A 21,459-nucleotide genomic window follows, 5' to 3' on the forward strand; every position below is an offset into this window, starting at 1 on the left:
CTTGAGGATTCTAAAACATATGTCCAGCAAATACTCCTGCAGCCTCTTCTACCACAGGCTGTTTATTGCTACGCCAGATTAAAAGCACCAGGAAGTGCTCCAGTGCCTCGCCTGACTCCCCCATACCCCAGGACATTCAGGGTATTCTTCTTGGCACTCCATCCCAAGACATCCAAACCGGGCAGGACCTGGAGTGAGTGAGAGCAGTCTGATAGAGGTCAGCAGCAAGGGAAGCCCTGACCAGCCCTTGCACCTGGCCGACTCCATCATTACAGGAGCCCGCACCACCAATACATCATTGTTGTGTCTTGTTTATTTGTTTGTCTGTTTGTTTTTTTCTCTTGTCCCTTGAGTTTTTCCTCCATTCCTTCCCACTATGCTCTTGCTATTATGTTTACTTTTAAAATCAGTTTAAATACTTTAAATTCTCCTTATGTTTAACTGATTTTTGCTTATTCATTTTTTGGTCATTATGAAGCCAGGATATTTTTTTTCTCTTAATGGTTTCTTTCTCATTTTTTCCTAAACTTCTTCTGTCTACTGCTTGCTGTTCCTTCCATTTAGTTTATTGTGAACTCGTGTTTTTAATCTCTTGTTTTTCTCTCTTCTAAAAATCTTCTGTCTTCTGCTTGTTGTCCCTTCAGTTTCATCTAAATTTTTTTTTCTTTCTTCCATCCATTCTTCCTTTTCCATACCACTTTCCTTTGTTTTATTATACTATTACTATTACGTACTTGTACCCTTATTAATTTTTAATGTCATAGTTTACTCTACATTATCTTGCTATTTTCTACTCTATGGTAATTTATGGTATCTCAGTTGTCTTTAATTAATTTAAAGCATATTTCTGTATGTGTTTTAGTTTGACGGTATTGCTGTTACAATGTGTTATCACTTGTATATGTGATCACTGACTTCAAAGATGATAAAATCAAGCAGGGTGTGGTGATGCATGCCTTTAATCCTAGTACTCAGGAGGCAGAGGCAGGCGAATCGATGTGAGTTTGAGGCCAGCCTGGTCTACAAAGTGACTCCAGGACATCCAAGGCTAACACAGAGAGACCCTGTCTCAAAAAAAATACCAATTAAAAAAAAAAAAAGAGTGCTTCCCAGGCTGGCTGTAAATCAGAAGACTCCTTCGGTAAAGACAGAGAGATGGGCCCTAACCCAGATGTTCTCACGCAGTAGGTCACAGGCAAAGCCGACACATTTTAAAGTCCTTCATGTTTGATCTCATTATACGGCCAGGTTTTTCAATGACTACTTTAGTGAGGTTTCATCCCTACAGTTTCAGAAACCTTGAGGATGGTCCGGAGATAGTGTGTCCCTCAAGCAACTATGACAATGAGGCTGTGGAGCTTGGGGTACAGCCTTGGGAAAAACCTCCAAGAAGCGAGGAGGAATGACAACACTAAAGCTTTCCCCTCCCGCTCACCTTTTCTGTAATGCGATTTAAGTTGTTGTTGTTGTTTTCCCAAGAGAAAACCTTTAAAAGTAAATAACCAGATCACACCCAGTGCTGGTTAAGATTCACGACAGAAGTAAGAATATGCTGTTATGAGTCACCACACATTACAGGCTTTTCTGTTTCCTTTTTTCAAAAAAAGAAACTTAGGCACTCTAGGAAAACAAATGAGTTCTCCTGGCACCTCTGAGAAACCCATAGTGCTTTTCTTCAAGTGTCAGCCTGAGGCGCTCACTGCCTGGTCTGTTGAGCACAGGGTTGAAGGGGAAGCTGCTGGGTGGGGCTGGGGAGGCGTGCGACAGGGTGCTCACTGCAGGCACAATGACTGAAGGGCCTCTCTTTGTGGAAGAAGGTCTCAGAGAAAAATCAATACAAATCCTATCAGGCAGGCTATAAATAAACCCCCACTTTATGCAAAGCACTTGTATCAGGGGGAGATTAGAGGATTAGGAGCTTTGTGTTGGGCAGAGATCTGGTGAAGAAGAACCCTTGAGAGGCCTGATAGTTAGAAGATAACCATCCTTGGCAAAGTGAACTAAGATGAAAGGAAGCCTTCCTGAGCAGAGATCACTTTCATGACAGTTCAACACCAGCAATGGAAACCAGCAGATGCAAACATCCTTATCTGGGTTCACGGCAAAGCAGAGCAGGGCCTCAGGGTGAAAAGGCTTTGCCTCTTGTTGACAGACTCGTAAAGGGCTGTGTAGGGTCAACGGGGCTATCTCAAGCAGTAAACACGCTCATTAGAATTCAGCCACAGCGCAGCTCCCAACTCGTGAAGCTCAACTACTTCTAAAGTTACTTGACCACTTGTGACAACTGACAGAGTGAGTAAGGAAGGCTTAACCAGTTTAACACTGTTGTACATTTTCCTAGGCTTTTTTTTCTATGCTGTTCCATTCCATAACCTTCAGAGTTGTAATATTGGAGTCAGATATATGATACAATGTTAGATTCTCATCAACAACAACAACAACAAATGCACAGAAATTGTTCTGGGGAGAAGCTCTGGCAAGCAAGTCTGTCCCCGCATGAAGGAAACCTAATTGGATACACACAGTCAAGCCTACGATGTTGCTTTTGCCTCCCTTCACTTCTCTCCAGTACCAGTCTCCAAGTCCCGACACTTCCACTTACAAAAACTGAAATAGTTTTGGGAATGCCTGTTTTTTTTTTTTACCTGGTTAGCATCTGAAAGTCTGTAGTTCTGGTTCCAGGTCATCTTTCCTTTTCTTCTTGATATTTTTGTTAGTGTTTTCCCCTCCAGAACCTTAACCTTCAAGAGTTAAATTATCAGAGATAAAAAGGGCATCCCTCATCCCAGATAGGCCACTTAAAGACTGCAGCCTCTGGTGGTTATTTCTCAGGCCACAGGAAACAGAACTGTTTTGAATAATCAATTAGCTGAGATATGCAAAGCACTTAGAATAATGACTGCCACCTAGTGCATATTCAGTGAGCACTGGCCATTAGTAGACTCTTGACTCTTTCAGCATGCAACGTCTTGTGACCTTTCCAAGCTTGTTGAAGTACTTTCTCCCCTTTTAACAAATTAACTAGTGCTTTTCAGAGCAGTAATGATACTCAAAATCAGTTTGAGTATTCCCTGTAAGGAATACTCTCAAGTCTTGTCAAAAACATCAGCAACGTGGGATGCACTCAAGACATTCTTTCTTTGAATGAGGCTTTTTATTTTCTATCCTTTATGAAAAAGTACCCATTGTTGCTGTGGAGAAACTGCCAGTCCTTTGTAAATAGTATGTTTTCTCCCTCTCCCTGGTGCCTGTCCCCCCCCCCCCCCCCACCCCAGGTCCCTGGGTTGAAGCCACACTGGGCAGATTGTGCACACTAGGACAATACTCTAAAACCGAGTAGCAGCACCCACAGCCTTCATTCTTGACCCTGAGTATAGCTAAGGAACTTTCTGTCCTGCTTGGGCTTCTCGCAATGCTATACCCCACTGCTTTTAGGGACGCTGTTTTTTTCTTTTGGGGCACTGATTATAATGTTTCAACCTGAGGATTCTTGTCATATATAAATTCTGAAAAATGTTAAACTGTTGGTTCATCATGCTAATTCTAAAGCATTTAGGCTCTAGTTAGATGACTGCCCACTCCCTATGCTCCACCTCTCAATGTAATAGTGCAGATTTTCCAACTCTATGTTGTGTTTTGAAAATTTTTCTTTTCCTTTTTTTTTTTTTTTTGGTTGTTGTTTTTTGTTTTTCGAGACAGGGTTTCTCTGTGTAGGCTTGGCTGTCCTGGACTCACTTTGTAGACCAGGCTGGCCTCGAACTCACAGTGATCCACTTGCCTCCTTATCTTGATTATTAGAGCTTTATACTAGGCCTTGTTTTCACCTATGGTGACATTTGCCAACTCTCTTCTTTTTCAAGACTGTTACCTTGAGTATTTTAGATTTCTAAATATATTTTAAAATGAGTTTACCAGTTTAACAATAAACAGAAGCCTGTTGAACATGGCACAGTAGCCTATACCTATAATCCTAGTATTGGGGAGGTAGAGGTAGGAAGAACCCTCAAAGTTCGAGGCTAACCTAGTCTACATAGTGCAGCCAGCTAGAGTTTATATAGTTAGATTCCTAAACCCAATCCCAGCCACAACCCAAACCAATACCTGTTGGACCTCTGACTGGTATTGACTATAAGTCAGTGTAAGTCTTTTGGTCAATAGCAAGGCATACCTTTCAATTTACATAGGCTCTCTTTGTTGCTCTTAGCACGGTTTTATAGCTTCCAGTCTTAAATCCCTTTCATCATCATCATTAGTCTTGTTGGTGGTCCCAGAGATTGAACCAGGGCTAGGCAAGCACACAGCACTGAGCTACACACTACCAGTGTGCTTTACATTTGTGTTGTAGCACTGCTGTGAGTTGACTTGTTGGCCTGGTAGTGTCTGCACAGGTTCTATAGCAGTTTCTAGAGATAACCATGTTACTTTCAAAGACCCTTTTACTTCTTTTCAGTATTTATGCTTCATGTTGCACTGGCTAGGTCTTCTAATGTAACTGTAAATAGACACAATAAAATTAGACTTGGAGGGAAAATAGGGAGAATGTTCCAGGATTTAGTCTTTAAATGTTGACACTAGCTGGCAGTTTTTGTGTAGGTATTGTTTATGAGAAGGAAGTCTGTCCTATTTTTATTCCTGGAATATGTAAGAAGTCTTTTACAAATGGGGCTGTTCTGTCAAATGCCTTTTCTGCATCTACTAAAATAATCTTACAAATTCCTTCTTGAAATTGTTAATGTGAATTATCCCGATTCATTTAATATAGTACATAAATCTGCATTGCTTGGATAAACTGATATAAAGTATTAGCCTTTCCACATTTTTTCCCCCTTTCTGGAAGCATGATAAATTCAACAGTAAAGCCTTTGGGGCATGGAGTTTTCTTTGTGGGAAATTAATTATGAACTCTATTTCTTTAGCAAACATTTAATTGTTTTTTTTTTTTTAAGCTAATTTTTGTCTTTTTTTGTGTTTTTCAAGAAATATTCATATTGCACCTGGGTTAACCTTTTTTTTTTTTTTTTCCTTTTTCTTTTTCTTTTTTTGAGACAGGGTTGCACTGAGCAGCCCTGACTGGCCTGGAACTTGCTTTGGTGGCCAGGCTGGCTTCAACCTCACAGAGATCCACCCATCTCTGCTTCCTGAGTGCTAGGATTAAAGGTGTTTTCATACCTGGCTATGTTATTAATCTTTTCAAGATAATATTTCATCTCAGACTTTCAATTTCTATAAGAAGTGATGTCCCTTCTTTCATTCTTGACATTGGTAATTTGTATGGTCTCTCTCTCTCTCTCTCTTTTTCTTTTTCTGATTAGTACTATTAGGAGTTTATACTAAATGTATTGATATTCTTTTTTTTTTCCATTTTGTTTTTGTTTTTGTTTTTTTGTTTGTTTGTTTTTTATTTTTGAGATAGGGTTTCTCTGTGTTGTAGCCTTGGCTGTCCTGGACTTACTTTGTAGACCAGGCTGGCCTTGAACTCACAGTGATCCGCCTGTCTCTGTCTCCTGAGTGCTGGGATTAAAGGCGTGCGCCACCACACCTGGCTTGATATTCTTGAAGAACTAAATTCTGTGTGAGTTTTTTAATCTTCATTTGTGTTTCAAAGAGAACATTACAGAGAAAATGAAAGGCTCCTTCATTCTCTTCCCTACATATACCCCTACCTTCTATTCCCCAGGAACCCCATGTCCTGAATGTCATACTTAGTAGTCTCCTAAGTAATACGCATATTCAAATAACAATACTTTCTGGTAGTCTCCTGAGGTCCTCCATTCACTTACCATGTTTCCTGCCTCTGCAGCCAGTCGCGCAGCATAACGGGCTATAAGCCGGTGCTCCTCATCCAGTCGGCTAGGACTGTCCAGGACACTGCCAAGGAGATGAGATTAAACAGGTGTCTATCATTAAACTCTGTCCCTAAGGAGAAAGGCTTGTGATGAAGAACGACAGCAACAAGCAGAGGCCTGGGTCACAGGTATCAACAGATTTACAGAAATAATGGGGCTACATACGCCACTCCCATGTATTCACATCAGCAAAAGGGCAATTTCTTTTTGAATGAAGGGCTAAGAAAAAACATCCTACAAAAACCCAGGATAGGGATTTCTAAACATATGCTTGGGAAAACTAACTCTATAGAGCTAGGTCTTGAACTAAAAAACGACTTAAGAAAACTGTGGGATCATGAAAAACAAAGGGCTAAGAAAAAGTATACTTAACACTGGCTGAAGGAAAATGGGAAGTCACAGCCAGGGCTGGCCAAGCACACTGCCGAGCTGGAAAGAGTCCATGTTATTAGGCATTCCCTTTTAACACCCTTCTCCTCTCTTAAAATGCTCGTGCTACATAACGCGCCCAGTCTGGAGTGAACTGGTCACCCCCCCCCCCACCTTCTTCATCTCCTCTTCCTCCTCTTTTTTTTTCCTGAGATAAGTTATTTCTGTATTGCCCAGACTGAGCCCCCAATTCGCCTGCCTTAGTGTCCCCAGAGCAGAGCAGGGATTATAAGTGAGTACCAGTGTCCTGACTTATCCATCATTGTTACAATGCAAGGATTCATGCAGATAAGGTACCAAACAATATGGTATCCGATAAAAGAAAATGGGCTTCACAAAGAGCTGGCTTCTATTCATTCACCCATTTACTCATCCATCCATCCACCCATTATTTTTGAGTCAGGCTCTCATTCTGCAGCCCAGGCTGGCCTTGAATTCACAGTAACCTTCTGCCTCCTGAGTGCTGGATTACAGAAATGAACCACCATGCCCACTAAATAGCTTTAGGGAGGGCTGGAGAGATGGCTCAGCAGCTAAGAGCACTGGCTCCACTTCCAAAAGATCAGGGTTCAACTCCTAGCACTCACATGGCAGCTTACAACTGTCTATAACTCTAGTCACAGAGACATATATGCAGGCAAAACTCCAATGCACATAAAAAAAATTAAAAAATCATTAAAAAAATAAAAGCTTTAGGGAGGCAGGGATGATGATGAATTAACCATCATCGTGGGAGGCTAAGTCAAGAGGATCATAAGTTCAAGGTGTGCCTGGACCACAAAATGAGCTCAAAGAACTCAAGAAAACGTCTGTTCTCAGAGACCAAGAGGCTGAGACAAGTACACAGATACCATCTGTTGCACAGGGAGACTCTAACTGAGTATGCAGTTACTAGTTCCTCTCTCCTTCCCACAGGAGAAGCCCATCAAACCCACCTGGGACTCTGCAGGACCTGACTGTTCTCCCAAGACTTTAGGGAAACACCCTTAAATAATGCTGTTGCTTAGTCATACTGGTAAAACTACTGGAAATAGTATGAAATGCAACAGTTAAAATAGTCCTTTCTTCTTTCTATGTTTTTACTTTTGTTTTGTGTGTGATGCATGTGCATGCACATGTGTTGGCAGGTACAATGGCATGTCACTGGAGGTCAGAGGACAACTTTCAGGAACTAGTTCTTTCCTTCTACCACCTGGGTTATCAAGTTCATCTCGAAGGGCCTTTATCTGCTGAGCCATCTCACCGGCCTCAAACAGCCATTTTCATATGCACATTTTTCTCAGTGACAACTGCTGAAGAAGAGGACATAAAAACCAGTCCTCTCTGAGGATGTTCCAGCATCGGAACTGCAGGCTTCTCAGGGTGCACGGGCTGCTCTGGTGTAAGCAGCATGGACTGTATCTTTCTTAAGAGGAGAATTTCTAACTCCATGCTGAGGTGAGCGCCAGGCTTGGCCAGGCTCCTCTTGTGGAAGCCAATGCTTTGGCAATTAACTCTGCCAATCACAGCTGGCAGCTGTTCAGACACACCACACATGCAGAGCTTCTCCTGCTGGCAACCCCAGGAGCCAGACCTCACCCCCTCCCTCAGAGCAGCCTTGGCTGCACTCCCAGGGTGGCTGCTCTACCAACTAACCGTGTGCAGTGTTGCAGACGGGCCACATAGGAGGCTATCAGCGCATGCTCATCGGCCAAGAGATTGGGCATGTCCTGGCTACACTGTAACCTGGGAACGATGGAAGCAAAGACAGCAAGCGTGACACAAGTACAGAGGAAGAAATGAACATGGATTAAAACCATAAACTTAAAAGTAGAAAAAAACCAAACAAATTATGATAAAGGAAAAAAACCGCACAATGCATAATGGAAATATGGTGTCAGGTTATGGGGAACTGCCTGGCTGATATGCAACAGTCTTTTCTTTTTCCGATCTGGTTGACTGAAACCTCCCTCCAAGGGAGAACTGTGCTCCCCAGTTCTGCCCAGGTTGTGGGCTCTGGGCTAGAATTACTTTTTAGGAAAAGCCTTCTGGCAGGAAAACAAAAACAAAACAAAAAAACCAGTCAATCTATTTATCTCTGAGTGATACCCTAATGGTAAGCTTTTATGGCTTTTTCTACACTTAAAAATTCCCAGTGTTACTGCACGCTTCCTGCCAGTTAAGTATCTCTACTGCTGTTGAGATACACGGGTCCTCATAGAATCAGCACTTGGACGAACTGGTTAGAACTGCATCTAACACTAAGACAGGACAGTGGGGCTGTTACAGATATATGGAAGATACATAAGCATACGAGCTTAGAAAAACAACTTTTAGCTCTAGAAATAATAATTTAATAACTGCTCTCCATGTACCTGCTGCCAAACTTGAACAAGCCTCACCACTTCATCAATCTTGTTTAATCTAGCTTTCTTTTCCCAGCTTTTTAAAAAAAATTCATTATATTTATTTATTTATTTATTTTGAGGGGAGAGGGATGTGCCTTGGTGCATATGTGGAGGTCAGAGAGGCAGTTCTTCCACCAAGTAAGCTCCAGGTATCAAACTCTGGCCCTCAGGCTTAGCAGCACATGCTTTTTGCCCACTGAGCTATCCTGTCCTTTTCCTTTGGTCACCTTTTTCTGTACTAAGGTGACTGAGCACCCAGATCTAATCATTTTTAGATCTCAGGCAATTCTTTTACCTGGGAGTCTCTGCGCCTAGGTATCTGTGAGACAGTGAAAACATTTCACAGAATCTCAATGTTACTACATCTAAAAACTCTCTGTTCTAATGTCTGAAGTCAATCTGGTAATGTCTGAAGTCAATCTGGAAAAAAAAAAATTCAGACTTTACAAAACATCCTTCCAGTAAACACCAACATTCAAAGCAGGCTCCCACTAATTTGGTTGGTATGCCTCTTTTATGTTGTGTTTGACTGACACACTTCTATTTTAAAGCCAGAACAGTCCTCTCTTTTCCCTGCTTTTTTCGTGTATTTGTGAAGAGGACGAGATACCTTATGGAATACCCCACATTCTGGATTTCATTGGTTGCTTTCTGTGAAGCCATTGAGTTTGTTTTTCTATTCTCTGTGATTACATCTATATGCTTAAGTTTTTGCTTTTGTTTGTTTTGAGAAAAGACAAGAGTCTGGTGGTTTCTCATTCTTCAGCAACATTCAAGATGACCTCTATTGCAGATTTATGGATGATATTATTGCTCCACTGTCACCTGCCTCCTCCATCAACCTTTAATCTTATGGGTTAGTGTGTGTGTGTGGTGTGCTTCAAGGACTGACTATGTGGCCCCAACTGGCCTAGAACTCAAGAGATCTGCCTGCCTCTCCCTCTGGGATTATAGGTGTGTACCACCACACCTTGACAGTTCTAGCATTTAAAAAGCACTGTATTTTTATTTTTAATTATGTGTAAGTGTATATGTGTAAGCATGGGTTTGTGCATGTCAACATGATGCCTTTGGAGCCCTAAGGAGGGTACTGAATCTCCTGGAGCTGGAGTTATAGACAGCTGTTAGCTGACTAACATGGGCTCGTTGGTCCACAAGTCTCCAGGGGATTCTCCTGTCTCTGATCGCACAGTAGGTGTGGTTGGATTACAAATATGCACCATTCTACCTGGCTTCTCCACGGATCCCAGGGATGCCTGTGCAGCAAGTGCTTTGGCCTTGAATCTCCTTTTTAAGAAAAGCATGAGAGGGGTTGGGGATTTAGCTCAGTGGTAGAGAGCTTGCCTAGCAAGTGCAAGGCCCTGGGTTCGGTCCTCAGCTCTGGGGGGGGGGGGTAGAAAAAGAAAAAGAAAAGCATGAGATGGTTTGAATGAGAACTGTCCCCAGGCCTCAGGCACTTGAACTCGGGCCCCAGCTAGTGGTGCTGTTTGGTGAGGTGCAGGCAGAGTAGCTGAAGAAAGTAATATTAAAGTCAGGCTTTAACACTAAAATCCTCCCACCACTTCCAGTTTGTTCTCTCTGTTCTCTCAATTTTGTGTTCCTGCCACCACACCTGCTGATTGCTGCTGTGCCCCCTCTCCCCATGATGAATTCTTAACTCTCTGAAACTATAACTCAAAACAAAACATTCTTACCTGAGTAACTAATACAGCGTATGTGTGTAAGCGGTGGGAGCACATGCACCGCGGCACGTGTGTTAGGTCAGAGGACAACTTGCATGAGCTGGTTCTCTCCTTCCACCATGTGGGTCCCAGAAATGGAACTGGGTATCAGGCTTGGTGCCTGAGCCGTCATCTGCTGAGCTACTTAAATGGCCCTGCTATGGGTTTCCTGAGACATGGTCTCAGACACCGTATGTGGCTGAGGTTGGTGTTGAGTCCCGCTACCCTCCTCTAGTCCTGGCTGTCCTGGAACTTGCTATGTAGACCAGGCTGGTTTTAAACTTAGAGATCAGCTTGCCTCTCCCTCCCAATGCTGGGATTAAAGGTGTGTGCCAGCACGCCCAGCTGGTGTTGAACTCTTGCTCATCCTGCCTCCACATCTCAAATGCTGGAATTGCAAACATGTGCCAAAACAGTCATAATTACTCCTTTGGACCGGATTAATTACTGACTGCAACCAAACCAGCTTCTATTCTAGTGGAGGAGATACAGAGTAATCATTTTCAAAACTTATTTGTTTTGTGCAGTGCACACACATGTGTAAGCACAAGGGTGCTGTGGCAAGTGTGGCGGTCAGAGGTCAACACTGTGACACTGATTCTCGCTTCCTTGCATGTGGGTTCTGAGGATGGAACTCAAGTCTTCAGGCTTGGCAGCAAGCACCATCTCACTGACCCAAGAGTAATAATTTTACAATATAATCAAATAATAATAATGATAAGTACTGGGCAGAAAAATAGAATGTAAAGTGGATGGAAAATTTCGGATTTTTAGATTAGATGGTGACATGATGACAGAGTAAGACAATGACGTCTTTCAACTCTTTAATTTCTATTCAACGTGCTAGACATTTAGGAGCTGAGCTCTACTAAAGGCTAAGAGCATCAGGTGACTAATGCATTGGTGGACAATTACTCACGAACACTGTCTGCCTAAGTGGAAGCAGTCCTCCCAATCACTACAGACCAGCTGGGCTGAAAAGGTGTCTATTATGCTCCTGGTTAAAGGAGCTCAACCACTCAGCCATACTTATTTCCCCATCATCAGGCCCGTGGGCCTGAAGTGAAGTTGTAAGAGAGTCATCATCTCCATATTTAATATTCTTAATAATTTCACAGGGGCCAAATTTTGTACCTTTGATTTATTTCTTCTCTGCAATAATCAGAAGATACTATTAAAACACATGTGAAGGCCCCTGTAACCTGCTGTAATCAGAGGTCATTATCTCCTGGGTTGACCACAACAGACTGATTTCCGAAGTACTATTTCTTGGCTATGATATTTGGGAGCAACTTGTCTTTAGAAACACAGCCTATCATTTTAGCATTCTTATTCATTACGTTAAAGTGCCTGCTTATCTCAAAAGGCCTGATAGTGAGTATTTTAGGGTTTGGAGGCCATGGGATTTCTGTTACAACTGTTAAATTGCCATTGTAGAAAAAGTAGCCACAGATAACATGTAGTCAAATGGACATTGCTGTGTGGCAATAAATATTTATTTATAAAACAAGGCTGTTACTGCAGGGTACAGTTTGAAGTCTATATGGTAGCTGAAAAGTAGTCTGAGGCTAGACACGCCTCACCCACTATGCCATCATCTCTGCAGGGTTCAGGAGTCTTTGTTTTGTATTTTCAAATTTGGGTCAATATTAGTCACTAAAGAAGCCTAAAGCATGCTGACCTGCTTGATTATTTTAATCCTACTTTGACTCCACATATGTTCCCAAGTCCTCAGTGCCTTGGATGACTTTAGGTGTCCGTAGGGATGCACTGTGATGTTGGTGAGAGACTAAGAACAAGGACAGTAGTTACACTCTTCCATGGTGACACACTCCAGGGAAGAGAGGCTCTGGAATTAGCATGTTCTGTTTCCTGGTAACCTTCTCCAGCCAAGGACTAACTGCAAGGTGTTCCAGATCTAACAGGGCCATCCCAGGCTACAGCATGCTAGTGTGTATCGTCCCTGCCAGGCCTGTGGTGATAAACACAGCCATACAAATCTCAGGTGCTCTTCAGTTTGGGCTAAGTTTGAAGGGAATGTGGTAAAACCTACCAGACAATACCATACCAAATGCATGAAGGCCAGTGCACAAGAATAGAACACGGAGCCACATGAACTAACTGGCCTTTGTGGTTGAATCTGAGGTCAAAATGAGATAAGAAAACTAATATTTAGGAAGCAAGGCAATAATAACAAGCCAAACGTCAAGCCTGGGAGGTGGCTCAGCAGGTAAAAGTGCTGTCAAGCCTGATACTAGAATTTGATCCCTGGGACCCACCTGACAGGAGGAGGGAACAGACTCCCATGAGTTGTCCTTTGCCCACACATGCCTCTCCCCCAAATACAAAAAAAATGTAATACAAATTACCGGTATTTTTAGAGGTGCTCAGGATAAGATCTCTTTATATAGTCTTGGCTGGCTTGGAACTCCCTATGTGAACCAGGCTGGCCTCAAACTCACAGCCTCTGCCTCCCAAGTGCTGGGATTAAAGGTGTGCGCCACCAGCACCCGGCTGAGTGATAGGCTCTTATGACAGAGCCTGGGGAAGGCAGGAGGAGAGCAAAACTTGGCTACTCTGGAATTTAGAGTAGAACAAAAAATTCAGTTCCTTTGAGTTTCAGTTGTTTTCCTTTTTCATCTTCTAAATACAAGACTAGGAAGGAAAAGGACCATCTGGTCGAATGGAATGAAGCCCTTCAAGGAAGACATCGCAGCAGCCATACTGGTTGTGCTAATAAGCTCAGAGAGCATCCCAGTGTTGTGTCAGCCCATCTGGCTCTAGAGAGCCCCTGGATTCAGAGAAATGCTAGTGTTTTGTTACAGCAGGAGCAGTCTGGCCCCTGTCACAGGGGCTGAAAGACATCTTGGGAGAGAATAATTAAAAACCAAACACACAGTGGCTAGAGGGATGACTCAGCAGTTAAGAACACCTGCTGCTTTTGCAGAGAACCTGGTTTCAGTTCCTAGTATCATACGGTGGCTTACAGCTGTCTGTAACTCCAGTTCCAGAGTGCCTGACACCATCTTCTGGCCTCTGCAGGTACCAGCCATGCATGTGGTTTACATACATGCAAGCAAAACACTCATACATGTAAAATAAAATGTAAAACTCCCCCCCCCACCCCCCCTGCAAAAAAAGTAAAACTCCCAAACAAAACAAACTACACCAGATATCCAGAAACCCAGTAGCTTTCTGGCAATGGGGACAGGACAGGGCGCTCACTGAAAGCAGTGGTATAGAGTTCTGGCAGAAGGTAGTAGTGTGGACCACCACCCTTGATCAAATTCCATCCTTCTATGGCAAAATGTATAATACGCACATTCATTAATCAGTGTGCAGCCAACACAGTCATTTCTAAGCTGAGACTCCAAGCTCTACAGGACAAAAATGGCAAAGGGTCTCAACTATGACTCCATAAGTAAGTAGTCCCCTGGGAAAATTAAGCTTCTTTTTCCTGTCATTTAAACAACAATGTCAATGCAACAGTATGGGAAGATGGGTTGGCAGTAAGTCCTCCTCTGGATTCTCTCTCTTTTTTTCCCCCAATTTTATTTTTATTTTCTGCAGGGACAGTGTATAAGACACATATGCATATGTACATGTGGAGGCCAGAGGAGGATGTCTGGTGTCCTGATCTATTCTTCTCTCTGCCTTACTCCCTTGAGACAAGGGCTCCCTCAGTTGGTAGCCAGCAAGCCTAGTCATGCTCCTGTATCCACCCCAGACTCCAACAATGCTGGCATTACAGGTGCACATATGACCACCGCTGTTGCAGTTCTAACTTAGGTCCTCATGCGGACACAGCAAGCAATATTACACACCAAGTCACTTCCCCAACCCTGATTTTTCTTAAAGACCCAAACATTCAGAAAGGTGAAAGGAGTTAGGGAAAGGCAGCTTTTGGATTTACCGCCTCTGGGCCCTTACTGCAACATAAGCTAAAGAGGAAAAACGATGCTGAGCCTGTGGAGAAAGACAAATGGGCCAAATGACCTGTCCAATCCTCTGCACCAACGGGTTATACAGAATGACTTCGCTGAGCCCTGTCAACACCACTCTCCTTCACTGATGAGACTCTGATCTCAGCCTGCCAAGTGACTTTTATCTCATACTGGCACAACAAAAATGAAAACCACAACAAAGGGGGAAATATCTACCTTCTTTTCCACATGCACCAGCCATAAGCAGCTGTTTTTAAAAGCTAACTAATGAAAATGATATAAAAGTCATCTCCTATGTCATATTAACCACATTCTAAATTCTTAACAGCCGTGTGTGACGGACGAGTCGCTGCTGTGCAGTTAGCATAAAGATGGAAGTATGGCTCGCATGGGAATGGTGCTATCACAACTGGAAAAAACTTGCCACTGCAAGGTTCTTTTAGGATGGTAACACCACCAGACTCGAATTTCAGGAAAAAAAAAAAGAATCCCTCTGATTGCAAAGAAACGACCAAGTTGGGGACTCCATGCAAAGGTAAATGGGGCACATCCCTGACTCACTCTGAATATGCTTCACTAGCTGAAGCAAGCTCTTAAAAACAGTGACACGTCTCTGGGCAAGCACAGCATCTAAGCTGGGTAAGAGGGGTTCAGCACCTCTACAGAATCTTCCTGGGGTGTAAGGCTGAGGCACAGGCACTTAGAGCTACAACCCTCAGGCAGGTCCATTTGAGGAGACAAGAGAAGTCAATAAAAAGGCTACAGAGGATATGGAGATTGTGTGAAAAATGTGAGGGGTGCTGGGAACACAGCTCAGTATTCACACAGTACACAGGAAGCCCTGGGTTCATACCCCAGCACTGAGTAAACTGGGCATGGAGGTGCATAGCTCATCTCAGCATGTGGGCGGTGCAGACAGGAGATCAGATCGGAAGTTCAGGATCATCCTCAGCTATGGAGACTGAGGCCAGCTTGGGCTACGTGAGACTACCTCAAAAAACCAAACCAACTAATGAATGAAAAAGAAATCAGAGTGGGGTGTAAGGGGTAGAAGCTTGCTGGCTTCTTGCCGAAGTTTCCCTTCTGCGTTTGACCAAAGTTATCTTAATGAAAGCCAGGAAGAAACCCAGAACATTACCTTTCCTCGTCCCAGCTGCCCAACATCTCTAGAGCCTGTCATGCACGCCTACCACCCCAGAGCCTCTGCCTTTGAATTGAACAATGAGAAGAATTCCACCCAGTTCCTTCCACACTGCTGTGCTTCCATGACCTGCTCAGAACAGATGTGGGCCTCAGTCCAATGAGGGGAGGACCTGTTAATATGCTCTGTCAGCTGCAAGTTTTCAAATTTATGTTTGTAACTATGTGTCTGAAAATATTAAAGTTTACTGTTTGTACCAGTATGAGTTAGAATTGGTAAAAAGTCCAACCTTAAATCTTAAATGGAAATGGGATCTAATCCCAACCCAGAAGAGGCTGAAAACTGGCAGACTGCCCAGGCCTGAGATGGCTTTGGGTACCTGCCAACACTGAGAGCCCTGCAGTTTCTTCCGATAATGTGCTAATTTTTAATTACTATGCTTTTCTGTCTCTCAAAAGAAGATTGGAGAAAAAAACATAATTCCTGTATTGACTTGGAGGGTTTTTCATGAAGAATGCAAACCAGCCAGTTGTTTCCTGAAACCTTCACTAATTCTTGTTTTTTCTTTTTGTTTTCCTTCTTTCTTTCTCTTTCTCCTCTTCTTCTTCCTCCTCCTTCTTGTATTTAAAGACACAGATTCTCTGTGTAGCCTTGTCTGTCCTGGAACTTGCTCTGTAGTCTAGGCTGGCCTTGAACTCACAGAGATCTACCTGCCTCTGCCTCTTAAGTGCTGGGATTATAGGTGTGTGCCACTACATCTAGCCCTATAGTTACATATTTTTAAAATTTGCCCTTTTGGTGGTGTTTCAAAAAGAATTACAGGCAGGTGTGACTTAATACACTATGTTATCTACTAGCTTCCATTTCTTCCTTCTTTTATCCTCTGTCATCATATTTGCAGAGCCTGGGTCTGATGTAGCTAATTTCCAATCCTCCTGCCTTTGCCTCCCGAGTACTGGGATAACAGGCATGTAGTACCACACTCAGTCTATTTGCAGACATTAAATGTACCAGTTGGAGAAAAAAGTACTTAAAATGCATTGTTTAGAGAAAAATGAGTTTATTTTTTGGTACATGAGTTAAAGGACTGAAGCATCAAAAAGAGACTGTCAGACTTGATGTGGACCAATGGGTTTAACCAAGATATCCTCAACCCAGCACTTCCCACAGGGGGCAGAAAGGCCTAGGAAAAAAGGCTGAAAGCATCTGTAGTTGCACAGAGAGCTGCCTTATGGAACAAAAATCCTGGGAGCAGAAACAAGTCTTGAAAGATGTGTGTGTGCATGTGTACACATATGTGCTAGGCATCAATCTTCATCATTTTTCTGTCCCAGGACCTTGCCCATTCTTGACAACATGACCTAATTAATTCATGAATGAAGTGCTCCTATCCTTGCTTTGATGATACAGATCTCAAGGGCATGGCCTATTACACAGGCCCAGGATGGGCAGTGATAGAATCTAGGTCCCAGGAATCCTTCCTTGGACTTTAAAATCACAGGGTAGAAAATCATAGCTCCTGGAAGGCCATGCTGTGGTGTATGCAGGAGTATCTGCTCCAGGGGGTATGTGTGTCTACCTGTCAACAGCAATAGGACAAGTGCTGACAGCCTATGAGAGAAGAAGGTAAGTGACAGGCAGCGTCCTGTGCCAAGCCAATGATCAACGTACAGTCCAGGCTTCCCTCTCTCCCTCTGCCCATGCTTTGTGGGTGTTCACCTTTTCAAGTTAGGTTTGAATGCCTGGAATTTGCTGAGCATTGTGATGTAATGCTTCTAATCCCAGCACAAGCAGTTAAACCCATGAAATATAGGAAGTTGTAACTCATACATCAACCAAGTGTACAAAACAAAAAGTGTCAGATTGATGGGTTTTGTTACTGTACAAAGTCACATGAAATTTCCATAGAATTGTAATCACTGAAATATTACACATAATTAAAGCTAAAAACTTTAACAGACATTTGAAATAAAATACAAACTTTGCTTTCCATATCTATCTGGGTATAAGGTAACTCAGAATAGGACAAGAACTGTATACCAGCTCAATCCACATTCTGAGTCTTGAGGGGAAAGCAGGCCAGGGAGGAAAATAGACAGTGAGGAGGGAGATAAGTTTTCAAATTGTTTTAAAATGTTATTCTGGGGCTGGAGAGATGGCTCAGTAGTTAAGAGCACAGTCTGCTCTTCCAAAGGACCTGGGTTCAATTCCCAGCACCCACATGGCAGCTCACAACTGTCTGTAACTCCAGTTCCAGGTGATCTGATACCCTCACACCAATGTATATAAGATTAAATAAATTATTTTAAACTATTTAGTTGAAGGCAAAAACAAAATTTCTTTTAAGCTGTAGAAATATCCAGAGATTTTTTTAAAAGTTTATTTATTATGTGTCTGCGTGCATGTAAGTATACATATAGCTTATGTGCATTTAAGATCAAGTGTGCATGTATGTGCATGTGTGCTCTTGAGCTGAGGCCAGACAGATGCACCAGGAGTTCTCTGTCACTCTCTGTCCTTTCCTTTGCAGCATGTTCTATTCTGTGAGCCTGGAGTTTGGCTTTCTGAGCTAGCCTAGAAGCCAGCAAGCTCCACTGATCCTTCTGCTTCCTCCCCTCAGTGTTGGCGCTCCAGGTGTGTGCAGGGCACGTGGCTTGTAAGGGGGTCCTGGGATCCAAGCACTGGTCCTCACAACTTCGTAGTAGGCATGCTTAACCACTGAGCCATCTCTTCAGCTCCCCCATTTGGGGATACTACAAAAAGCAAATCCCATGAATAAAAATTTCCAGGAATATAATTTCTAGCATATCACAAGACAGCTAGAATCTTTTCTACTTAGAAAGTCATCTGTATCTTTTATTTTGGCTAACATAGCGTTATTTTTGACACCTCTAGCGAAAACCATTCATATATATATCACCTACTAGAAAAGGTAGATGAGGCTGTGCCTACCTGGCATGGCCCCAGTTTTGCTCTCCAGAACCACAAAGCAGGTATGGCAAGACCAGCCCTGGGTACATGAACCTTTATCTCAAAAAACTAAATTGATTAATGAAAAAAAAAAAAAAAAAAAAAAAAAAAAAGGTGGAAACCAAATTGCTTAAAATGTTCTCCCATTTTTTAAGCTACAGTATACATTTCTTGTCAGAGCTTGTCTGTGGTTTACACTTTGTGCTGAGTTCTACAAGAAGCTGCTCCTTCCTAGAGAGTAAGATCCCTTTGAGGGATTGTGCCTCAGCAGCAGGACCTCATGTTGGGCAGACATGTTGGGCATTTGGCTTTCACTGGCTGGAAACATGGGTCTGACTACACTCAGGAGCAGGAATAGAAAGTGCTGAGCCTTGAGGAGTCTGCAGTTTAGACTCCTTGGCTACTGGAGACATGAAAAGCCACACGTATGACCTATTACTATCCATGGGACATCTCGTGATCACCTGCTGAACATACATGGAATCTTCCAGGATTCTATGTTCTATGTACCCAGGATACAATGTCAGAGCAGGGCATCTTTTGCCCAAGTGGCTTCTCTTGAGCCACGTCTAAGCTTCTCCAAGCTGCACAGCCTTGTTGGTTGCCATGGATACATTGTGATATTTGCTCTAGCACCGCCCAATTTCACACAGACCCAAATGCCAGCTGAAATGCTGACCTTATAATAAAGTCTTAATCTGGAGTACATTCTCCTGTCTGAACCAGTTCTAAAAAACGGCAGACATTATTTCAGGACTGACACTGGTAGCTGGGTCTCGGGTATAATATGGCAAGCCTAAGGTTTGTCTGTGAAAGTGGCTGTGGCTCCTGGGGGTCCAGAGTCCCTTCTGTCAATCTTCCCGAACAATAAAACACTGTCAGGAAGACTTTCTCTGTCTAATGGCTTCTTGTAGCTACACTCACTCAGGATCACTGCATGTCTTGCATCCTACCCTGGTACCTTCTAACACCTTGAGCCCTCATGGTAATGCAGAGGGACAAAACCATGAAAAGAGCTCAGATGAAGCCACCCCCTACTCGACAGCTGACGTTACAAAAGCTAACATCAATTTCCAAGCTCAAGTCTTCTAGTTCTGAAGTGAGAGCATCCTCAATGGAGAGTATAGGATTTAAATGTATGGCTTTTAATTTATATACAAAAGCTGAGGACAGGGCAGATGGCTGCTCTGGGTCCTTGGGTACATCAATTGTAACCCATTCTCTGGCTTTCTCATTGGGTCTCTTATTCCAATGACCTCTGATATAATAAAAGCAGTTGATTAAACACTCACATAAACCTCACAAGGTGGGTGTCATCATTAGACCCATAGATTAAAGAACTGATGAAACATGTCTGAAGTCAGGTGAGTGCCAGACCCAGCCTGATTCAAAACCCTGTGCCCCAGCGCCCTGCACCACTCACTGCTTGGCTCTGCTTCCACTGCATGGCAGCTTCCCTGCTGGAAGTGCCTGAGGGAGGCAGTGGGCTGCTCTTACCTGGTCCAGATCCTGGGTCTCCACACAGATAGAGCTGTCTTCACCAGGTCACTCATCTACTCAGCCTCTAAGTCCTCCTCCTAGAGTAACCCTGCTGCCCGCTCCTCTGCTTCCTGCTAAGGTTACTCTCCAAATTGGTTTGATGACAAAAATCACCTGAAGAACTTGTTAAACACACAGCCTCCCCGACCCTATTCTTGAAGATTTTGATTCACTGAGTCTGACATGGTCTCAGAAATGTGTATTTTTAACAAGTGCCCCAGGGGACTCTTCTCTTCTGCAGGTTTGAGAAATGCTACGCTGGAGTTTTAGCCAATGGGAACAAGCACTGCTGCCTTCAGGACCATATATCGAGTCAAATTATTGTTAGGGGATCCCATTTCTATAGCTGCATTAATCCACAGTGTTCAGCACATATGGCACAAAGTGGTTCTGGTTTTTTCCAGGGAGGATGGGATGTCATGCTGGGTGAATTGGAATGTCTGTGATTTTTTTTTTCCTTCTTCTTTTCAGTGGTGATTGTTGAAAGAATTCTTTAATGGTTGTGCCCGTGAGGGAGTTTCGGTATTGCTCTGGTCATAGAACAGCTTAAATCAAATAGAAAGTATGCCATTCAATATAGTTCTTTTAAGTCTGCCTATGAGAATTCTGAACAAGAGAAAATTAAATAAAAAAGAGGAAGGAATTTAAAGCTTTTATTCCTTGAAGGACCCTAAAACAGATTCTTCATATAACTAAGACTGAAGGACTTGGGCCTTTCCACCTACGTGCCTATGAGCCATATACAAAACAATTTAGAATACTTTATGAGAGATTAATTCAGATTGTAATCAGAAACAGGAATTATCTTTGATATTAAAAAATCAAATGCAAAATTGTTGAAACTTATTAAATTGAGCTTAATGTTAGTAAAGATCTCAAACATGCCTAATCCATTCTGATACTGTTTGCTGCTTGTCACAATGGCATTTCCACTTGTGGCCTAGTCAGAGCTGAATGTCAACAGCTGTATTGAGTCAGAAGGGAGGGGAGACTAAAAGCAGAAAATGATATTAAGAGACTGTCAGCAGGGTCAGGAGCGCCAGTCTTCCTGGCCAGCAGAGCACTTGGCCTAAGCCTCATTTCTGGGAGTGCAATCACATTAGTGACAGAAGTCTGTTTCCAGCTTCAAGGTGCAAGGCATACCTACCTTTTAGTGGGAGTGGGCACTCCAGAGGACACGTGGCTAACCACAGCGTCATTCATATTGGTCAGAGGTCGAGGAGGACTGAAAGAAAAGAATTTACATTACATTAGAAATTACCAGGACTGGTGGAAACAAAGGAAGAATGCAGGCAAAGGGCCAGCTACATACAGTTCCTGATCCATGCAGTGGGTTCAGAGATAGATTCTTCAAGCTGAAATAAATTCAACAAGAAGGGGTGCTCACTTACAAGGCCACAGCACCACAGAGCTATGGGATATCGGGAGATAGCAGATTATAAAGACATCACTCTGGAGAAGAGTATATTTGCATATCCTGGA

At 43.0% G+C, this 21,459-nt stretch overlaps 1 protein-coding gene across 7 annotated transcripts in view; it reads right to left on the reverse strand.

Moving 5' to 3' along the window:
• Positions 1-21,459, reverse strand: part of Dtnb (dystrobrevin beta) — a 211,532-nt gene that overhangs the window by 49,600 nt on the left and 140,473 nt on the right. For 5 of the 7 annotated variants that reach the window (XR_007830405.1, XR_007830407.1, XR_007830404.1 and 2 more), the window contains exons 10-12: positions 21,125-21,202; positions 7,911-8,000; positions 5,781-5,868 (exon numbers count right to left, since the gene is read on the reverse strand). Coding sequence is in view for 2 of the 7 variants with exons in the window: in XM_051142956.1 (XP_050998913.1) it covers positions 5,781-5,868; positions 7,911-8,000; positions 21,125-21,202 (256 nt within the window). In the remaining 5 variants the exon portion in view is untranslated. The remainder of the gene's footprint in view (positions 1-5,780; positions 5,869-7,910; positions 8,001-21,124; positions 21,203-21,459) is intronic. The other 2 variants (XR_007830408.1, XR_007830406.1) reach the window with 1 other exon arrangement.

This window comes from Acomys russatus, chromosome 1 (genome assembly GCF_903995435.1).
Source record: "Acomys russatus chromosome 1, mAcoRus1.1, whole genome shotgun sequence".
Classification (NCBI taxonomy): domain Eukaryota; kingdom Metazoa; phylum Chordata; class Mammalia; order Rodentia; family Muridae; genus Acomys; species Acomys russatus.